Genomic DNA, 16,092 nt, shown 5'->3' on the forward strand with positions numbered 1-16,092 from the left:
ATTGCATTAATTTCTCTGACAAGGCAATTTCCCAACCTCTCACCATCCACTTTTGTAAGGAAAGATTGTTAGCAGTTTTCCACTGAGCTGCAATTTCCATACGCGCTGCAACTAATAACACAGTGACCAACTCCTGTGGATTATAGGAACACCTAGGTAGTCAGTAAGGGACAAAAGAGCATGGGCTGGAATAGGAGACAGCAGTTGCCCTATAATGTCAGAATATTTTCCCCAAACAGCTTCCCAACTCTTTTTTTATTGGCTTACATGCCCACCACATATGCATAAAAGAACCTATTGTATTGCAACCTCTCCAACAAATTTTAAAAATCTAGGTCTACCATATTAAATGAAAATATTTGGCAAAATATACGTACGTTACATGTTTAATGGAACTCATAATGCCCTCTTTTAATGAACATTTTCTTAATTTACAAAGGTTCCTTTTGTCCAATTTTCAAACATGGGTGGGGGACAGCCTGGGGCCTGTGCCCAATCCACAGGGCCGGCCCTACCATTAGGAATTATTGATATGCACTTACCTAATTATAATTTATTATGAGAGTTTCAAGTCTCCTCCAGCCTAAGTAGTCAGCCTCAATGGCAAGCAAAGAGAAGGGCCTCAGAGGGAGGGAGCAGAGGTTATTTCCTTCTTCCTCAGTCTGTTCCACAATCAGCCTTAGGACGCAAGTCTATGCTGCTTGCTGGGGCATGCTGAGAGTTATAGTACTTTTTTCTGTCTAAACATGCATAGGATTGCACCTTAATAAGTAAGGCCAGAGACCTGCTGGGCTCATCTTGCTTCCCAGCTCCCTGTCATTTCATATGGATTGGCAGAGCCGGCTCAAGACATTTTGCTGCCTGATGTAAAGGACAACATGGCACCTTCTCTCCAGTCCACTTACAGAAGCTGACTGGACTGGCAATTGAATCTTACTTTAACTCTGGTAATGGGATAGCATCCTCCACCATATGTGAGGCAGCAGGCTAGTTTAGGGGAGTCAGGACAGGCTGTGTGGCATACACAGCTCTTTCCTCCAACAGAGGGGAACAGCTGGAGAGTTCATGGAGCAGAGCTGGGAGGCTGCCACCACTGCCTTCAGCACTTGCCACTTGAGCTAGTTCCCTTACTGTGCCTAATGTTAGGGCCAGCCCTGTGGGTTGGGCACAAGCCCCAGGCTGCCCATGTTTGAAAACTGGACCTATGAAACCTTTGTAAATTAAGAAAATGTTTATTAAAGTAGGCCATTATGAATTCAATTAAGCATGTAACACAAAATATTTTGCCAAATATTTTCATTTACTGTGGTAGATCTAGATTTTAAAAATTGTACTCACATAAGAACAAAATAACAGCCATGCTGGATCAGACCAAGAGTCCATCTAGTCCAGCATTCTGTTCACACAGTGGCCAACCAGATGTCGACCAGGAAATCACAAGCAGGACACGAGTGCAACAGCATCCTCCAGCCCATGTTCCCAGCAACTGGCATAGCATATAGCCATCAGGACTAGTAGCCACTAATAGCCTTATCCTCCATGAATTTGTCTAACCCCCTTTTAAAGCGATCCAAATTGGCGGACATCACTACATCTTGTGGTAGTGAATTCCATAATTTAACTACGTGCTGTGTGAAGAGGTATTCCCTTTTAGCTGTCCTGAATCTCCCAGCAATCAGCTTCATGGGATGACCCCAGGTTCTAGTATTATGAGAGAGGGAGAAAAATGTCTCCCTATCCACTTTCTCCACACCATGCATAATTTTGTACACCTCTATCATGTCTCCCCTCACTTGCCTTTTCTCCAAGCTAAGCAATTCCAGCTGTTGTAACCTTCCCTCATAGAGGAGTTGCTCTAGCCCCTTGATCATTTTAGTTGCCTTTTTCTGCATTTACAATTTGCACTAATTCCAGAAATACCTAGATCTCTCTTATAAGGAGCTCAGCATTGAAATCCTCTCAAGTACGTTTGATAAATGCATAGAAATTTCCTTAGGTGTGGCTTGTTGAGTAGTATGGGGCAGCCACGTTTGGAAGAAAGGGCTCAGAAATATGACCCAAAGCATCCAATTATCATCAGTTTTATTACCTCAGTAGTATTACTAAATCTGCATCACACGACAACTTTTCAAGCCCATGTGTGCCCTCTGTCCGAATGTAGTGGATCTTCTCCCTAGAAAGTGAACAACAAAGAAAGAAGTTTCAGTACTACTAAGGTAAAACACATATTCATCTCCTTTCTACTAAACCAGTTTCCTTTCTGTTCAAAAAGCCAAAACAATTTTTTTAGTACTGAGACATAATATGTCAGTTATATTTTGTTTAAAGTAAAAAGTGGTATATAAATCAATAATAATTATAATTATAAACAACAACAACAACAACAACAACAACAACATGTCTTGATACAGATCAACTTGTGGTGGTGAGTCTTCTGACCACAACTGGCTGAGCTGGTTTACAATTGCTCAGGGAATAAAGCTGTCAGACTGTCTGCAGTCCAGATAGTGTGAGAGAAGAGGAAGGTGTCAGGCTGTCTGAGATTAAAACCTCATGCAAGCCTAGACAGGATTGGTGTTGTTAAGCAGGATGAGAATTGTGGAAAGTCCTCAGGAGGAGAGACGTTAAGGGGTAAGGAGCTCAGAGGCTAAAGAAAGGCTGTAGTGGGCAATGGGCTAAAACAAAAGAAGAATCTGAGGGAAGGGCAGGTGAAGAAGAGGCTTGAAGAAAACACCAGAAGAGGCAGGGAACTGAGGTGAGAGGTGGGCTGTAAAAAAATTAACACAGGTTAAAGTCAGGAGGTGTTGTATGCTGTTGGGTATGGGTGGTGGGTGGGAGGCAGAGACAGAGATGTGAGTCATGGCTTTTTTCAGTCTCTGCACCATTGTGACCTGGCAAAACAAAGAGGGCAATATGGGCAACTTTTTTTTTCTTTTTCAGAAATAGAATTGTGTGTCCAAACTGTAAGGGTCAAATTGCTCTTTACATGCAATACTGCATGCAACGTTAGCTAACTTTCCATTCTAAAATATCCCCTCTTGGAAGAGGGGGATTTGCAGAAGAAAAGCAGTGGGAATTGGTGGGGTGGACTGCTTAAATCTTCCCTTGAAACTTCCCCTTTCCCAACTGTTTTTACCCCCACTGAAGTTCCAGATACATTTTTCTCCATGGGGGAAAAGAGACTGGGGGACTTTCAAAGGAAAAGTAGTGGGTAGGGAAGGGTTAAGCATCATTCCCTGCTGCTTTTCTGCTACAAATCACCCCCTCATTGGAATGCCTGGGTCTGGAAAAATAGCTGTCAGGCTAACGTTACACATAACTGCAATGAAACATGTAGTTTGACTTAAGATTTAGTTTGAAATGCTCACTTGGGAAGAGCAATATAATCTGTTAGCAAGCAATTTGGAACCATGTCTGCTGAACTATCAAGAATGCACTTGGCATTAGGCACCCAGAGTTAATGGGCTTACTTAATTCAGGATTAACATGCTGTGCCCCATGGAAGAATGAGTCAGTGGGAATGGTCATTACAACCAATCTCCTGGGAACCAGGGGATGGCTAGCCTTTGGCCACCAGTGGCCCAAGATGTCAGTTAAAGAAAATGACCTAAAGATAAATGGATCATGTTATAAATCCCATTACACATCCACTTAACTGTCTCCGCCTTGGAATAGTCAAGTCTGTGGCTTGCTAAAAATCAGATAAAAGGGGTTTCTGTCCTCTAAGGTAGGAGTACTCCTATTACTGAAGTACAAACAGCAATAAAAACAACAACTGAATAATTTGATGCTGATAAAAATTCTTACCTATAGAAAATTGCATTTTAAATACAGCAGGCATTGTCTCACCTCATACCGACCCTCTATGCCTTTATGAGCTGATTTCTATTTATCCTAGAGAAAAATTTAATCCTTTTCAACTAAAAACTCTTCTGTCTAGTCCTCAGAAATAAATAAGACAAGTCAACAATGCCAGGAAAAAAAATCCCAAGAGAGCAGAAGGAGGGGAGGGGTGGGGAAGAGGACAAAATCTCACTGAGACAGTTTGGATATTGTTTGTTGCATTACATCTGTAATGATGAAGCAGAATGTATTGATAGCGCAGGCCACAATAGAGTTGGTACAAATTAACGGCCTTTACTGATGACAATTAAATAATGTGGACATCTATCAACTTGGGCCCTACCTGACAAACCCAAAATCCTCCTGGTTTTTTTGCCTTCCCAGGACTGCAACAGTGGGATTTGTGGGTTTGTGCACATGGGTTTGTGTGAAGCACCTGGCACCAGCCACAGTATGTGGTGGCTGGAGTGTGATTGGCTTGGTGGGTCTCAAATTGTGACTCAAAGACGCAAGCATCATTCAGTAAAAGGAAAGTCATATTTACCCACCAAGGTCAAGAGATTCATATTTGTGACTGGGGGTTATTCTGCTATTATAAACATCAGCCCATAATGTTTTGCCACTGTCTGAAGTAACTAAAATGTTTGCAATAGTGATCAGCAATATTCTAAGTATAAATTCTTCGTATCAGGCAGAGAACTTTCACAGCCCTTCCATTTTGGATCCTTGAACTGGAGATACCAGCAAACAAACCTGTGACTGTGTGCATGCAAAGTCTGTGTTCTACCACTGACCTATGGGCCCTCCCATCTTACCTGCACCAGAAGTATGAAGTAATTTCACAACAGGATATAGTACCTGAGTGCATGGTTTCTTGCCAAACTTGGCTGACGCTCCTGCAGCATTTCAAAAATGTTGGGTTGGCGTAGAAATGCAACTATTTTGTCATTGTAGGCTGAAACAAATATGAGAGGGGAAACATGAATAAGTCTCAATCTGCAATAATTCTTCTGTTTATTGTCTTGTCTTTTGTTCTGTTTTAGAATGTTTAAACTGTAAACCACCTTGAATGTCTTGACAGAGTGGTGGTATACAAAGTAAGTACGTAAGCAAGTAGGCACATCCATCCATCTATCCATCCATCCATCCACCAATCTAATTTAACAAGTAATGAAACCTATTATAACAGATATGCTGCTGACCATGGTTCTTCAGACCATGATGATACAGAATATGTTGTGCACTATAAAAAACAAAAAAACAAAACAGTCACTGGCTGCATTTGCGTGGAATGGTAAGCCAGGATTCTAGTGAATCCTGGCTTACTGTAAACAAGTAAACTAGCTTGCAGTAGTGGGAGGAAAAAAGTGTGAACACTGGGTTGGATTCATGAGAATCTTGGCTTACCATTCTGTGCAAACATGACTGCTGCTTAGTGCGTTATAGGAAGACATTGTACAGAACACCCTGGAATGCCTACACCTCTCTATGGCTGCAAATGATGCTGTACATCTTGTTTTCTGCCATGGAACCAAAGGCCTTGTAGTCAGCCTATGATTCCCCTGTGGGAAAAAGATGCTGTTCACATTATTTGCCACTTGTTGGGCAGCCAAATGGCCACTTCCAGCCATCTGGGGGCCTTTCTCTGCCTGCTAGCCTCCCCCTTTCATTTTCATCATTCTCAGGGAAGGGGAAGAGACTTAACAACTGGAGGAGTGGTGGGGTGCAAGCCCAATGGAAGAAGGCCTGCTTGGGTGGGAGAGCTGTGCCTGCCTCAACTGGGCCCACTCTTCAACATGAAACAATTCTCACTCCATCTCTACATTGCTGTTCCAAGAAAAAAAATAGTTTTAAAAGTTCACTGGTATGCCTAAAGCAGCCCAGTCCAACCCACCTAAATCAGCAGTTTATTTATTTGCTTAAAACATTTGTCTCCTGCCACTTATATTTTTAGATGTGTGGTGTTTTATATTATGATTTTATGGTCTTAATATTTTGTGTTTTAATATGCTGTGAGCCAGCATGGAAGGGGTAAATCTGAAAGGCAGCCTATAAACAATTAAGTAAATTAAAAATGCTTGAAGTGACTTAAGGTGCAATCCTATACATGTTTAGGGCGCAATCCTATGCTGAGAATCAGCAGCCTCTGAAGCTGGAGGCTTCCAATAACTCTAATGCAGGGTGGCTGCAGCATAAAGCAATCCTTGCCTCTGTGCTCCAGCAGCCCTGCATCTTTGCTAGATGGGCGATTTTGGCCCTCTAGCCACGGCATTTTGGAAAGGCGGCATTTTGGAACGGGAGGGAAGGAGGCTGGGACGAGCATAAGAAGCTGCGTAGGGCCGCTTCCCTGGTCTCTTCCCCTCCCCACCCCCAGGAACGACCCCTTTTCCCCATCTCTGCACTCAGGTTTCTGAGCGCGGAGGGGTAGCTGGCACAGTTCTCTCTGTACCGGCTACGAGGGGGAGGGGCAGGGACTGCAGTTTGCTGGCTCTGAGGTCACAGCCCTGTTTCTAGCCTTGGAGCCAGTAAACCGAACAATCCTATGTCCCCCCAGATTCTGTCTAGGGGACATAGGATTGCTCCCTTAGGCAGAAAACAGTTCTACAATTCCCAGTATTCCCCAGCCAGCATGGTTGGCTGGGGAATGCTGGGAGTAGTAGGACCTTTTTCAGTCTAAACATGCATAGGATTGCACCCTTACAAAAGGCTGAACTAGACATCCAGGAGCAGACCCTGTGTTACTGTTCAAGAACTGCAATGAAGAGGGAGGGATTTGCAGTGGAGAAAAAGAAAGCAGGAGTGGGTGCTTAATCCTTCCCTGCCCACAATTTTCTCCTGATAACCCTCTCCCCCACCAACTAATTTCCCCCAGATGAGGCTGAGAGACTTCTTTCAACATGGATCCTTTTAAAAACAAACAAACCACATAGTAAAAACACATAAACACAGGAAATTACAGAGATGTTTCATCTTGTGGAGAGAAATTTCTGTAAAAGGACATTGCGTACACTCACTGAATCGTACATACCTAGAGGCAAAGATTCATGATGGTGCTGATTTCGAATGGCTGTTACTAGGCTGTTGCCCGGTCTAGTTAACAAAGAAACTCCTCTGTTTCGAGAGACTTCCGATGCCTAGAATAAAAAAGCGGTATTGTAAGTAAGTTGTTAGTAAAAAAAAAAAGTTTGATTTTTTTAAAAAAACATGTTTATTTCAAGTCATCTTCAGCTGCCAAGTTTGTACAGATAAAGTAGGAAAGTGTTTGATGGTTATTGAACCCAGTTTTGAACGAAGATTTAAAAAATCTAATAAGTATTATTATTTTATTAATCAGAAGAGAATCTTAGTCATGATTCCAGTGTAGGCTGCAATCCTGTCCTGTCCTGTTTTACCTGCCCTTAAATCCCACGCATACTAATCCATGTACGTGCAATACGTGTGTGTTCCTAGTTGGATTAGGAAATGGACCCAGGACACACAATTTCCAGTGGATGGAATTGTGTGCATGGAACTCGCTTCAAAATGCACTAACCTCATCTTCCATCTGTTTGGAAGGGACTGGGGGTGTTTAGTGTCCCCTCCCCCTTTCTCTGTGCCAACCAGATGATCTCCAAGATTACTGCTTTCTGACTAGGATTTCATGTGTGTGGTCTCAATAGCTGTGCAGTGTACCATTGGATCAAGGCCACTCATTTTGTGTATAATGAGTTGATTTTTTTGTTATTAAAAGAAAGCTATTACTTATTATATATAGTGTTTGAGTGATATTGCAATGGGAAAATGCCTATTCTAGGAATTAGGGTTGAATCCAAGGTTTCAGTCAAGTGCCAATTCAATTTAAATACCACAGTCGAGGGCCAGCTCTTTTTAATTGGCTACAATTTTTTTAAAGGCACAACAGCAGCTGAATTGACCTACAAGTCACCTCTGAAAAGGAGAACATATAAGTAGCACACAGGTAATGAGGAACCAGCCAATATACCAATACTTGTGTTAAATAAGAAATAGCTTGACACTAATGAAAGGCATTAATTAAAGTTGCCTAGTTACTGAAAACATAGACCTGCTGTGTACTTAGTGCTAACAAAATAAAATAAAATAGCCTGCTTTTGATTCCTTCTCTTCCTTATGCTATAGCTGCAATTATATTAATCTCAGAGGAGTTACTCCTGCTGTGTTTGGATAGATTTATAGAAAAGATCAGGACTCAAGGTAAGAACAAACCAAGGTGGAAACCTCTGCGGAAAGACTGCACAACAAGCTCATCCACAAAGCAGATAGCTCTCCTGAACAACAAAGACTGCAAAGCTCATGAGAACTAAGGCCTCCCAACAAAATCTTTTTCTGCTTTTTTCGAACTCCACAGACGAAACTAGAATCTGTGAACTCCAAACAGAAGTTGGAGGCCACCCTGTACGGTCAGTCAGGGCTGGTGAAGAACTGCGTGTTCCAGATGATGGATGATGCTGAGCTTGCTTCAGAAGGACAGCTCTAAGAGGTTCTCTGAAAAAATGCACCACAGCTACCAAAGCCCGTTCCTACTGGCCATTTCACCAGAAACAAAGCCTGCTATACACACCACCTCCCCGAAGTGGTAGGGAATATAGCTCAGTGGTAGAACACATGTTCTGCATGCAGAAGGCCCTGGGTTCAATCCCATGCATATCCACGTAGGACTACGAAAGACTCTTGCCTGAAACCCTGGAGAGCTGCTGCCAGTCAATGTCAACAATGCTGGGCTAGATGGACCCAGTAGAAGGCAGCTTCATATTTTCCATATAGAAGGAGGAGCAGTATTCTGTTTTCCTGGCTCCAGCTCCCTTGTAAACTGGCCTGGGTCATACTAGAGCTGTTGTATGACACATTACACTACTATGCCATGGCCATCAAGACCCAGGCATGTAGAGGAGCCTTTGTATCTGCATTTTGTGTTGGCCAAACTAAATGGTCTCCTAATCATGCATAGTGTTTTCCCTACTCTCTTGCAAGCACGCACAGCCCTGATTCAAATCAGGAGTGTGGTGCTTCAAGAGTTATTATATAATGGCACAGTAAAACACTGCAGACCTCAGAATGCCCATCCTGTTTCCTTCAACGGATAAGGCTTCCAAGATGAATATGAAAAGATCACTAGATCATGAATATACCCACTTATCCTGCAACACCAATGAATTAAGTAGAGCAGGAAAAATTACCTCTCCAGCACTGTAGCTACGGAGACGCTGAAGGTGCTGTCTGTGGGTCAAATGATTGGGTAGGCGGCCATTTTGAAGTGGGATTCTGGGATCAATGAAAGTGGTAGCCCTGCTGTTGTGGTCAACAAAGAAGGACTGTAAGAGAATGATGATAAAAACATTTATATTAATGAGAATTAATGTATACTTAATTATAATTCATGCATTAATATTAATGTTCATGCATTTATATTAATGAGAGTAAAAAACACAGCCAAAAGGATTCCACATGATCCGATAACGCTGCTGACTCTGGCCTGGCTCCTCAGTTTGAACTATTCGGTGCTCAGATGCAGACTGAACTGCTTGTAAGGACCACCTGTCCTGTGTGCTTGCTCGGCTGCCAGCTTGCCACTAGATCACCAGCCCTGCTCATGTATCCAGGCTCAGAAAAGCTATGCGGATACGATTTTCATGTGTATGCTGCTGAATAAAACGTTACATCAGAAGAGGACATCTGAGGACAAGGCAAGCCCTTGAAGTCAATACAGCTAAGTCCAGCTCCCCCCACCCCTGGCATTCTTTGCCAACCTGATAAAATCACGGCCAGATAAACATGCACAGTACTCAATATTATTTTCATTATGTTCTTGTACCTTGCCTTGCTGGTCAGTTTTGATCTCCCAGCCTCGTGGAAGTTCCAGCCGTGTGTCAGCAAACATGTTGATGAAATTTACCAGGTCCCTGTTGTGCTGATATCGCTCAAAATTCCGGGCATCTCTGCGGATCTTCAGAATCATATGCTTCAAGCAGGTGCTGTTGGTGAAAACCCGATAGGCACTCTGGATGCAACAGGCAGGAGGAAAAACCAAAGCTTACATTATTGCAAACGTTAAGTCAACTCTAATAAGATCTTTTGCAGAACAAGCATGAAACATACATGTAAAACATTTCTCCTGTCTAAAATAGTAAAGCAGCCTTCCCCAACCTGGTGCCTTCCAGATATTTTGGACGTCAACTCCCATCAGCTCCAGACAGCATCGCCAATAATCACGGATCCTGGGAGTTGTAGTAAAGCATGCGACGGTTGACTAAGAGTACAGTCCTATGCATGATCAGACAGAAAAACTTCTACAACTCCCAGCATCCCCCTGCCAGCTATGCTGTCTGGAGAATTCTGGGAATTGTAAACTTTTTTTCTGTCTAAACATGCACAGGGTTGCACCCTAAGAGATCTGTGAACTGCAAGGCTCCAGAGTCTGGCTTGCAGTTTACAGAAGGGTCTGCTTGCTGTTTAGCTGAGGACTCAAAAAGATATGATGTTAAATATGTGAATTCATTTAACCTGTCCTTTTTTCCCTTTAACAGTAGCAACTGCACCGGGGGTGGGAGTGGGGACAGACACCATCAAAGCCATGGCATACGGGGAAGGCTGAATCCTTTCTAAATGTCCCCTGCCACTGCTGTGTGCCCCAGGTGGAAAGCTTCCACTGGTGCCAATCCTCCCAAACCAAGCACGTCACCTTCAGTTCCTTGGAGAAAAGGTGTGATATAAATGGAGTACTACTACTGTTCTCTTGCTCCTTCTTCTGTTCATTTTTAAAATGTTATTAAGGATTTATTTTGTTTATCTGTATTTCCTGATCTTACATGGGGATCCCGGTGGCCTCCCGCCCAGATTGATGATCAGGTCCACACCTGCTTAACTCCAGCAATCACAGAGCTGGAAGGGACCTCAGAGGTCATTTAGTCCAGCCCCCTGCTCAATGTAGGTGTGACTGGCGCTGACATATTCTTTATGGTTACAGATCAAAACCGATTTGTTTGCCTGGGCATTTTAAATTGCTTTATGAAGGAGGGTGGTGTCGCTGCCTTTTTATGTATCTTCTGCATTTTTTGTTTTGGTTTTATTAGGATTTCAAAAAATATTTTAATTGCATTTTCAAAATTGTCATGCCCCCGCTGGAGGGATCTTATTCTGAGGAGCTAGAGCTCCCTGGGACAGATGAAGCCATGAATCCACCTCTGTCAGGAGACACAGGGGAGTCTTGACCCTCAGGGGAGAAGATCATGGCTCTGCCCTGCCTGAAGAGGGGAGTTCTGCTTCAGAGGCAGAGGCTGAGCGTCCTCCAGGTCCCAGAGAGCACTGTTGTCTTAAGAGTCAGATCAGCAAGGCTCCTTTAAGACAAAGGATAATATATGGCAACTGAGCTGTGGGTGGGGCTCAGGAGGTGCTGGGAATATAAGCCTGGATTTTCTCTCTGGACTTTGCTGGAAACACTCGTTCTCAGTTTCTTTATTCTGACCGTAACTCATGTTTGGACCTCCATATTATTGATCCTGGACTGCTGCCTGACACTGCCTCTGGATTCTGATTATACTTGCCTGTTATCCCATATGCTTGACCTTGGCTCCATCTCTGACTTATCTTGGAAAAAGCCTCTTGGCCTGCTTAATGGACTCCTCCATTGCAATTAACCGTGTGTGTGCGCATAGCAAGGAGCTGAGCAGGACATAAACTAACATGGTACTATAAGATGAAGAGCGATATATAAATAATTTAAATAATGCGTTAATTAATTAATTATTACATTCTAGAAATGTATGGGAATAGTCTTATATATATGGCCACTTCCTATTTAGCTTGGGCTTATAGGAATTTGGGATTGTAGAAACTTGTGGGTTACCAAGTACAAGCTCTGTTGTTCCACTACCAACTAAATGGCCATTTTAGTAGCCCTCTGTGACCTTAAAAGAGATGAAGAATTTCACAGGTTTTTTTAAACCCTTCAAAGAAATAAGGTATCTGTTTTCCATTTCAGCTCTAGCTGCTGGATAATATTTTCCGACTCGAATTTCACAGCCATAATTAATGCTTCTAAATTTTAATTGGAGTTTGCGGTTAAAGTATTAGAACCACATTAAGCCCAAATCTATGCGGTATATTATTTTTACACAAGTGGAATTTGTATGACTGCCTTAACAGATGTTTCAGCAGGTCATTCTGGTTTCTTTGGCAGAATCCAGATTCATCGTTCTAAAAGAAAAGGTGTTGCTCTGTTCAAATTAATTTGTCACTCCCTTTGATGCAAAATCTACTAATACAAGTTACAAGCCACAGGGGGCTCAGAAAGATATATTCAGATGAACATTAGATGTTTTCTGAATATGATTTGAATCCCTTGGATCTTAAGGAAATAGAGTGTGTCTCCATGAGGCATTCAAACATCCTGCTCTGAAAAAGCCTGAAATGATTTTTTAGAACCGTATTTCATTTGCTTATAACTTAGCCAGTTATAAGCAAAAAGTACACATCTGTCAAAACAGTGGGGGAGAAGATTTATACACACTTTCGTGATCCTCTGACAGTCTGGTTTTCAAACTTGGGGTTTCTGGAAAACCTCTCTATGTCAGCTTGCTCACTAAAGAAACCCTGAGCATCTACTACAGAACCTAGAGCATTGCACATTATTTGGGGGGCATGTACCCAGTTTATCTAGGGCACCAGCCAGAGGTTGGGCCCCACAACGGCCTTACATCAGTTGTGAGTGGAGCCCCGGGAGCCAATTTCAGCTCCCTTGAATCCCCCAGAGCACATCTCCGCTGCTGCTGGTGTGTTGTGGTAGTGGCGGCAGCCACAGCACGTTTGGTGGCTTGCTGCTGAATCTGACAGCAAACGGCTACAGTGTCCTAAAAAGGCCAAACTGAACTTTAAGCCAATGCTTTAAAGTTAAATTTGGCCTTTTTAGGCCACCGAAATTCAGCAACAAGCCACCAACATTTTGCTGCTGCATGCTGCCACCACAGCACCAAAGTTGGTGGTGGCAGGGGGGTGACACTTACTTAAGGCTAGGGGAGGGTGCATGTGTTCTCCAGGCCACCAGATACCAGTCCCTGCCTTACATGAATGAAGACTCAACATAGAACATGCACAGTATTCTCCTTTGGCTGCACACTGCAGGGGAAGGTCAGTCATGCTGCGCAAGCTCGCTCTGCGGAAGACGTCTCTGCCACGACTGATTTTCCTTTTGAGGGACCCCATGCAAAGCTTCCCAAACACACACCAGGCTTTGAGACATTTGGCCCGGGTTTGATTAAACATGAGTTTAGTGATGGTGCTACAAAGAAAAGGAGTAAGAACGTCCCAGCTCAGAGACAGGAGAAGAATACAAACTGTATGTGCGAAAACCCCACTGCTCTTCCTATCTAAAGTGTTGCTCAAGGGGTGCAACGTAGATCCAGATCGACCGAATCAGGTGGTGGAAACTGATAAACACAGATAATTATGCTACATTTTCCGAAATGGTTTAGTGATGAAAAAAGCTGCCTCTGTGTGTTGTGATTCCCTGTGACACGGGCAAGCCTGCATCATGGATCAATGACTACACAGATCAGCGTAGCTATATCTCATGATAGGGTTTCATTTTTGTCCATTTACAAAACACCCAATACTCCTTGGCCAAGGAGGCACATGTAGTGGGGCTCACAGGCCATGCTGCTGGATTGTTGTGAAGCCACGTGACTTCTATGGGAAACACAGATGTGATCCAGGTGAACAAATTCAAGCGGGCATGAACCTATCACTTGAATAGTCCAGCTGTGTTGGTCCCCTTGGAATGTCCATATAGGCTCACAGTTAAATAAGCCATACTCAGGGGAGATGGAATGAGTCAGATGGCCTGGAAAGGGGAAAAGGAAAGACACAAATCGTGTGTGTGTGTGTGTGTGTGTGTGTGTGTAACCAAAATGCTAATAAGTGAACCGAGGAAGGTCACCACGCTAAACATCTTGACTAAGCCTGAATCACAGAGTAAGAATTGAAATGTTGCCTGGATGCTGCTACTAGAGTAGGCTGCCTATCTGCAAGATAGCTGATATCAAACACTTACGTAGTTTGCGTGCAGCACCGTGAAGAACTCCGGATTGGTGATGAACTTTACAGCCGGAGACTGCAGTAGCAAAGTGATTTTTTGAGAATTCACAGGGGAGAGAGGTGCTTCTCTTCTAATTTCTGAAAGTAGAATAGTGTATATGTAAAATACAGCTAAAGAACATGTTGCGTTACAACCTGTATCATCCCGGGCCTTTCCTCTTCTGGTACTCCCATTTTTTTGCATGAATTCTTGTCAACTTCCTGGTGGCTACAGAAAAGGCTTCTTAATCTGTGGCACAACCCTCTCCAGCCAATCTGTGCTTCTTGTGTTTTTCATTCCTCACTGTTCAATTTCTTCAGCTTGGTGTTGGCTCCTTTCCTACTGCTGCTAACCATAGCTTTATAAGTAAATTCACAGTATAAAATCAGGTTGAGCTTTTCATCTTCGACAGCCACTGCTGTTCAGTGGACAACAATTACAAAAGTATCTTCAATCAATAAATCCATTCATAATAAAATAACTAAAAAGCTGGACATTATCTGCTATGATCTGGGAGCCAAATTATACATTGAGCAAAATCGCATGGTAGAGTCCTTCTTGTATCGTGCCACTTCAGTCTCTTGGTGGGGGTGGGGAGCATTTGTGTATACACCCTATCACATAAAGAAAGCCTCTTGAAAACAGACACATCAGGAAGTAAGGTTCTAGCCTAATTATTTTCCTGAGGGACTAGTTTTCAGTATGCATGATTTTCTTTTTACTTGAGAGAGCATTCACAAGTGCAGTCTCCCCCTTGAAGAGTGCTTAAATATGCCCCAACCACCTTGTTCAATGCACCCACAAGTCTTTATTCACTATCAATAGTGTAATAATTTGTTCACATGGAGGAAGAAAAAATAGCCTTTTACTAAAACTAAAAAATAAACCACTTTTTTAAATGTCTGGTTACATCTGCAATCAAACACTGGAGAGGGGGAGTGCAGAATGTCCAGAAAATATAACATTAATAAAACTAAACAAACATTTACAGAATGGTGTCAGATTGCTTTTGGAGCATAGGCTTGTGGCTGCTGGTCATTATGCGCACATGTGTGCATGTGTATGTGTGTGTATACATACACACACATACACACACCTACATAAACACCACTCATGAAATGGAATTGTATAGCAGGTGTGTGCATGCCCAGTTTCCACTCCAATAACTAAAGTAACATAAAACCCATGGGGGAAAAATGTTCTCAAAATGGTGTAGTTATAAAGCAGGTATGGAGATGGGATTATGTCACTGGTCACTAATCGCAGCCCAAACAATATCTAGTAAATGCTCACATGTGTCACAGGCACCTACATGTTGTCACTTGCAATCTGAGTAGCAACCATTATACAGTTGTAATGAATGCATTATCTGGGGAAGTATAACATTTTCTTCAGTGTGCAAAACACTGCAACTGCGGTATACAGAAAACGAGATACTCCCCACAACAGAAGTGCAACCTTCAGGGAAGATACAGCAACTGGGCAACATATACAGATTTTTATTGTGTAAAAAAGGAGCATGTAGAAATGCTCATGGGGCTAGATCATCCATGTGATGGTGCCTTTCAATTTCCTGTCCACACTGATATGGAAGAACCGGTGTGTGAACAATTAAGTTAGAAATGACTGCCATGATTGCTGTGATCATGGAAGCTTTTTTGGTTTAATCACCAGAGCTGTAGCCCTGTTCAGGCATTCTCTTCGCTTGTAAGCTCTACATGTGGGGAGTGTGGACAATCATGCTAGCTATGCCCCCTGCTATTCTCATCACCCTCTACATGTGGAAGGTGATGGTTTGCTCTCCCTGAAGGTTTAGAACCCTGATTTTCCAGGGTCTAAAATCTTAGGGACAGCCTCCATGGAAAGAGGAGACTCTCCTCACAGGCATGTAGAGGGTGATGGTGGTGGGCTACTGGGCTTGTCCCAGCAACCCCACCTTGCTTGTAGAGCTTACGCATCAGGATAATATCTGAATAGGGCTTATGTAATTATGTGTAACTGGATACACATTGACTTCCCGCCCAGAATGTACTTCTTACACAAGAATGTGGGCAAGGGCAACAGCATTCACATATAGAAAATTCACAAGCATGGTCACATGTGTCAACTGGTCCTTAGGCCTAGATCTCATGGAAGTGGATACTACCCACTGCAAGCTCAGA

The 16,092-nt window shown here is 43.0% G+C and overlaps 1 protein-coding gene across 2 annotated transcripts in view; it reads right to left on the minus strand.

Annotated features, from left to right (window-relative positions):
• HECW1 (HECT, C2 and WW domain containing E3 ubiquitin protein ligase 1) overlaps positions 1–16,092 on the minus strand; it is a 291,424-nt gene that overhangs the window by 55,139 nt on the left and 220,193 nt on the right. For both annotated transcript variants that reach the window (XM_084857787.1, XM_084857788.1), the window contains 6 exons: positions 13,907–14,028; positions 9,674–9,859; positions 9,039–9,173; positions 6,872–6,977; positions 4,702–4,798; positions 2,090–2,173 (listed from right to left, as the gene is read on the minus strand). In XM_084857787.1, coding sequence (XP_084713913.1) covers positions 2,090–2,173; positions 4,702–4,798; positions 6,872–6,977; positions 9,039–9,173; positions 9,674–9,859; positions 13,907–14,028 — 730 coding nt within the window. The remainder of the gene's footprint in view (positions 1–2,089; positions 2,174–4,701; positions 4,799–6,871; positions 6,978–9,038; positions 9,174–9,673; positions 9,860–13,906; positions 14,029–16,092) is intronic.

This window comes from Heloderma suspectum, chromosome 5 (genome assembly GCF_057233095.1).
Source record: "Heloderma suspectum isolate Gila_16-S chromosome 5, 16-S_ref, whole genome shotgun sequence".
NCBI classification, from domain to species: Eukaryota; Metazoa; Chordata; class Lepidosauria; order Squamata; family Helodermatidae; genus Heloderma; species Heloderma suspectum.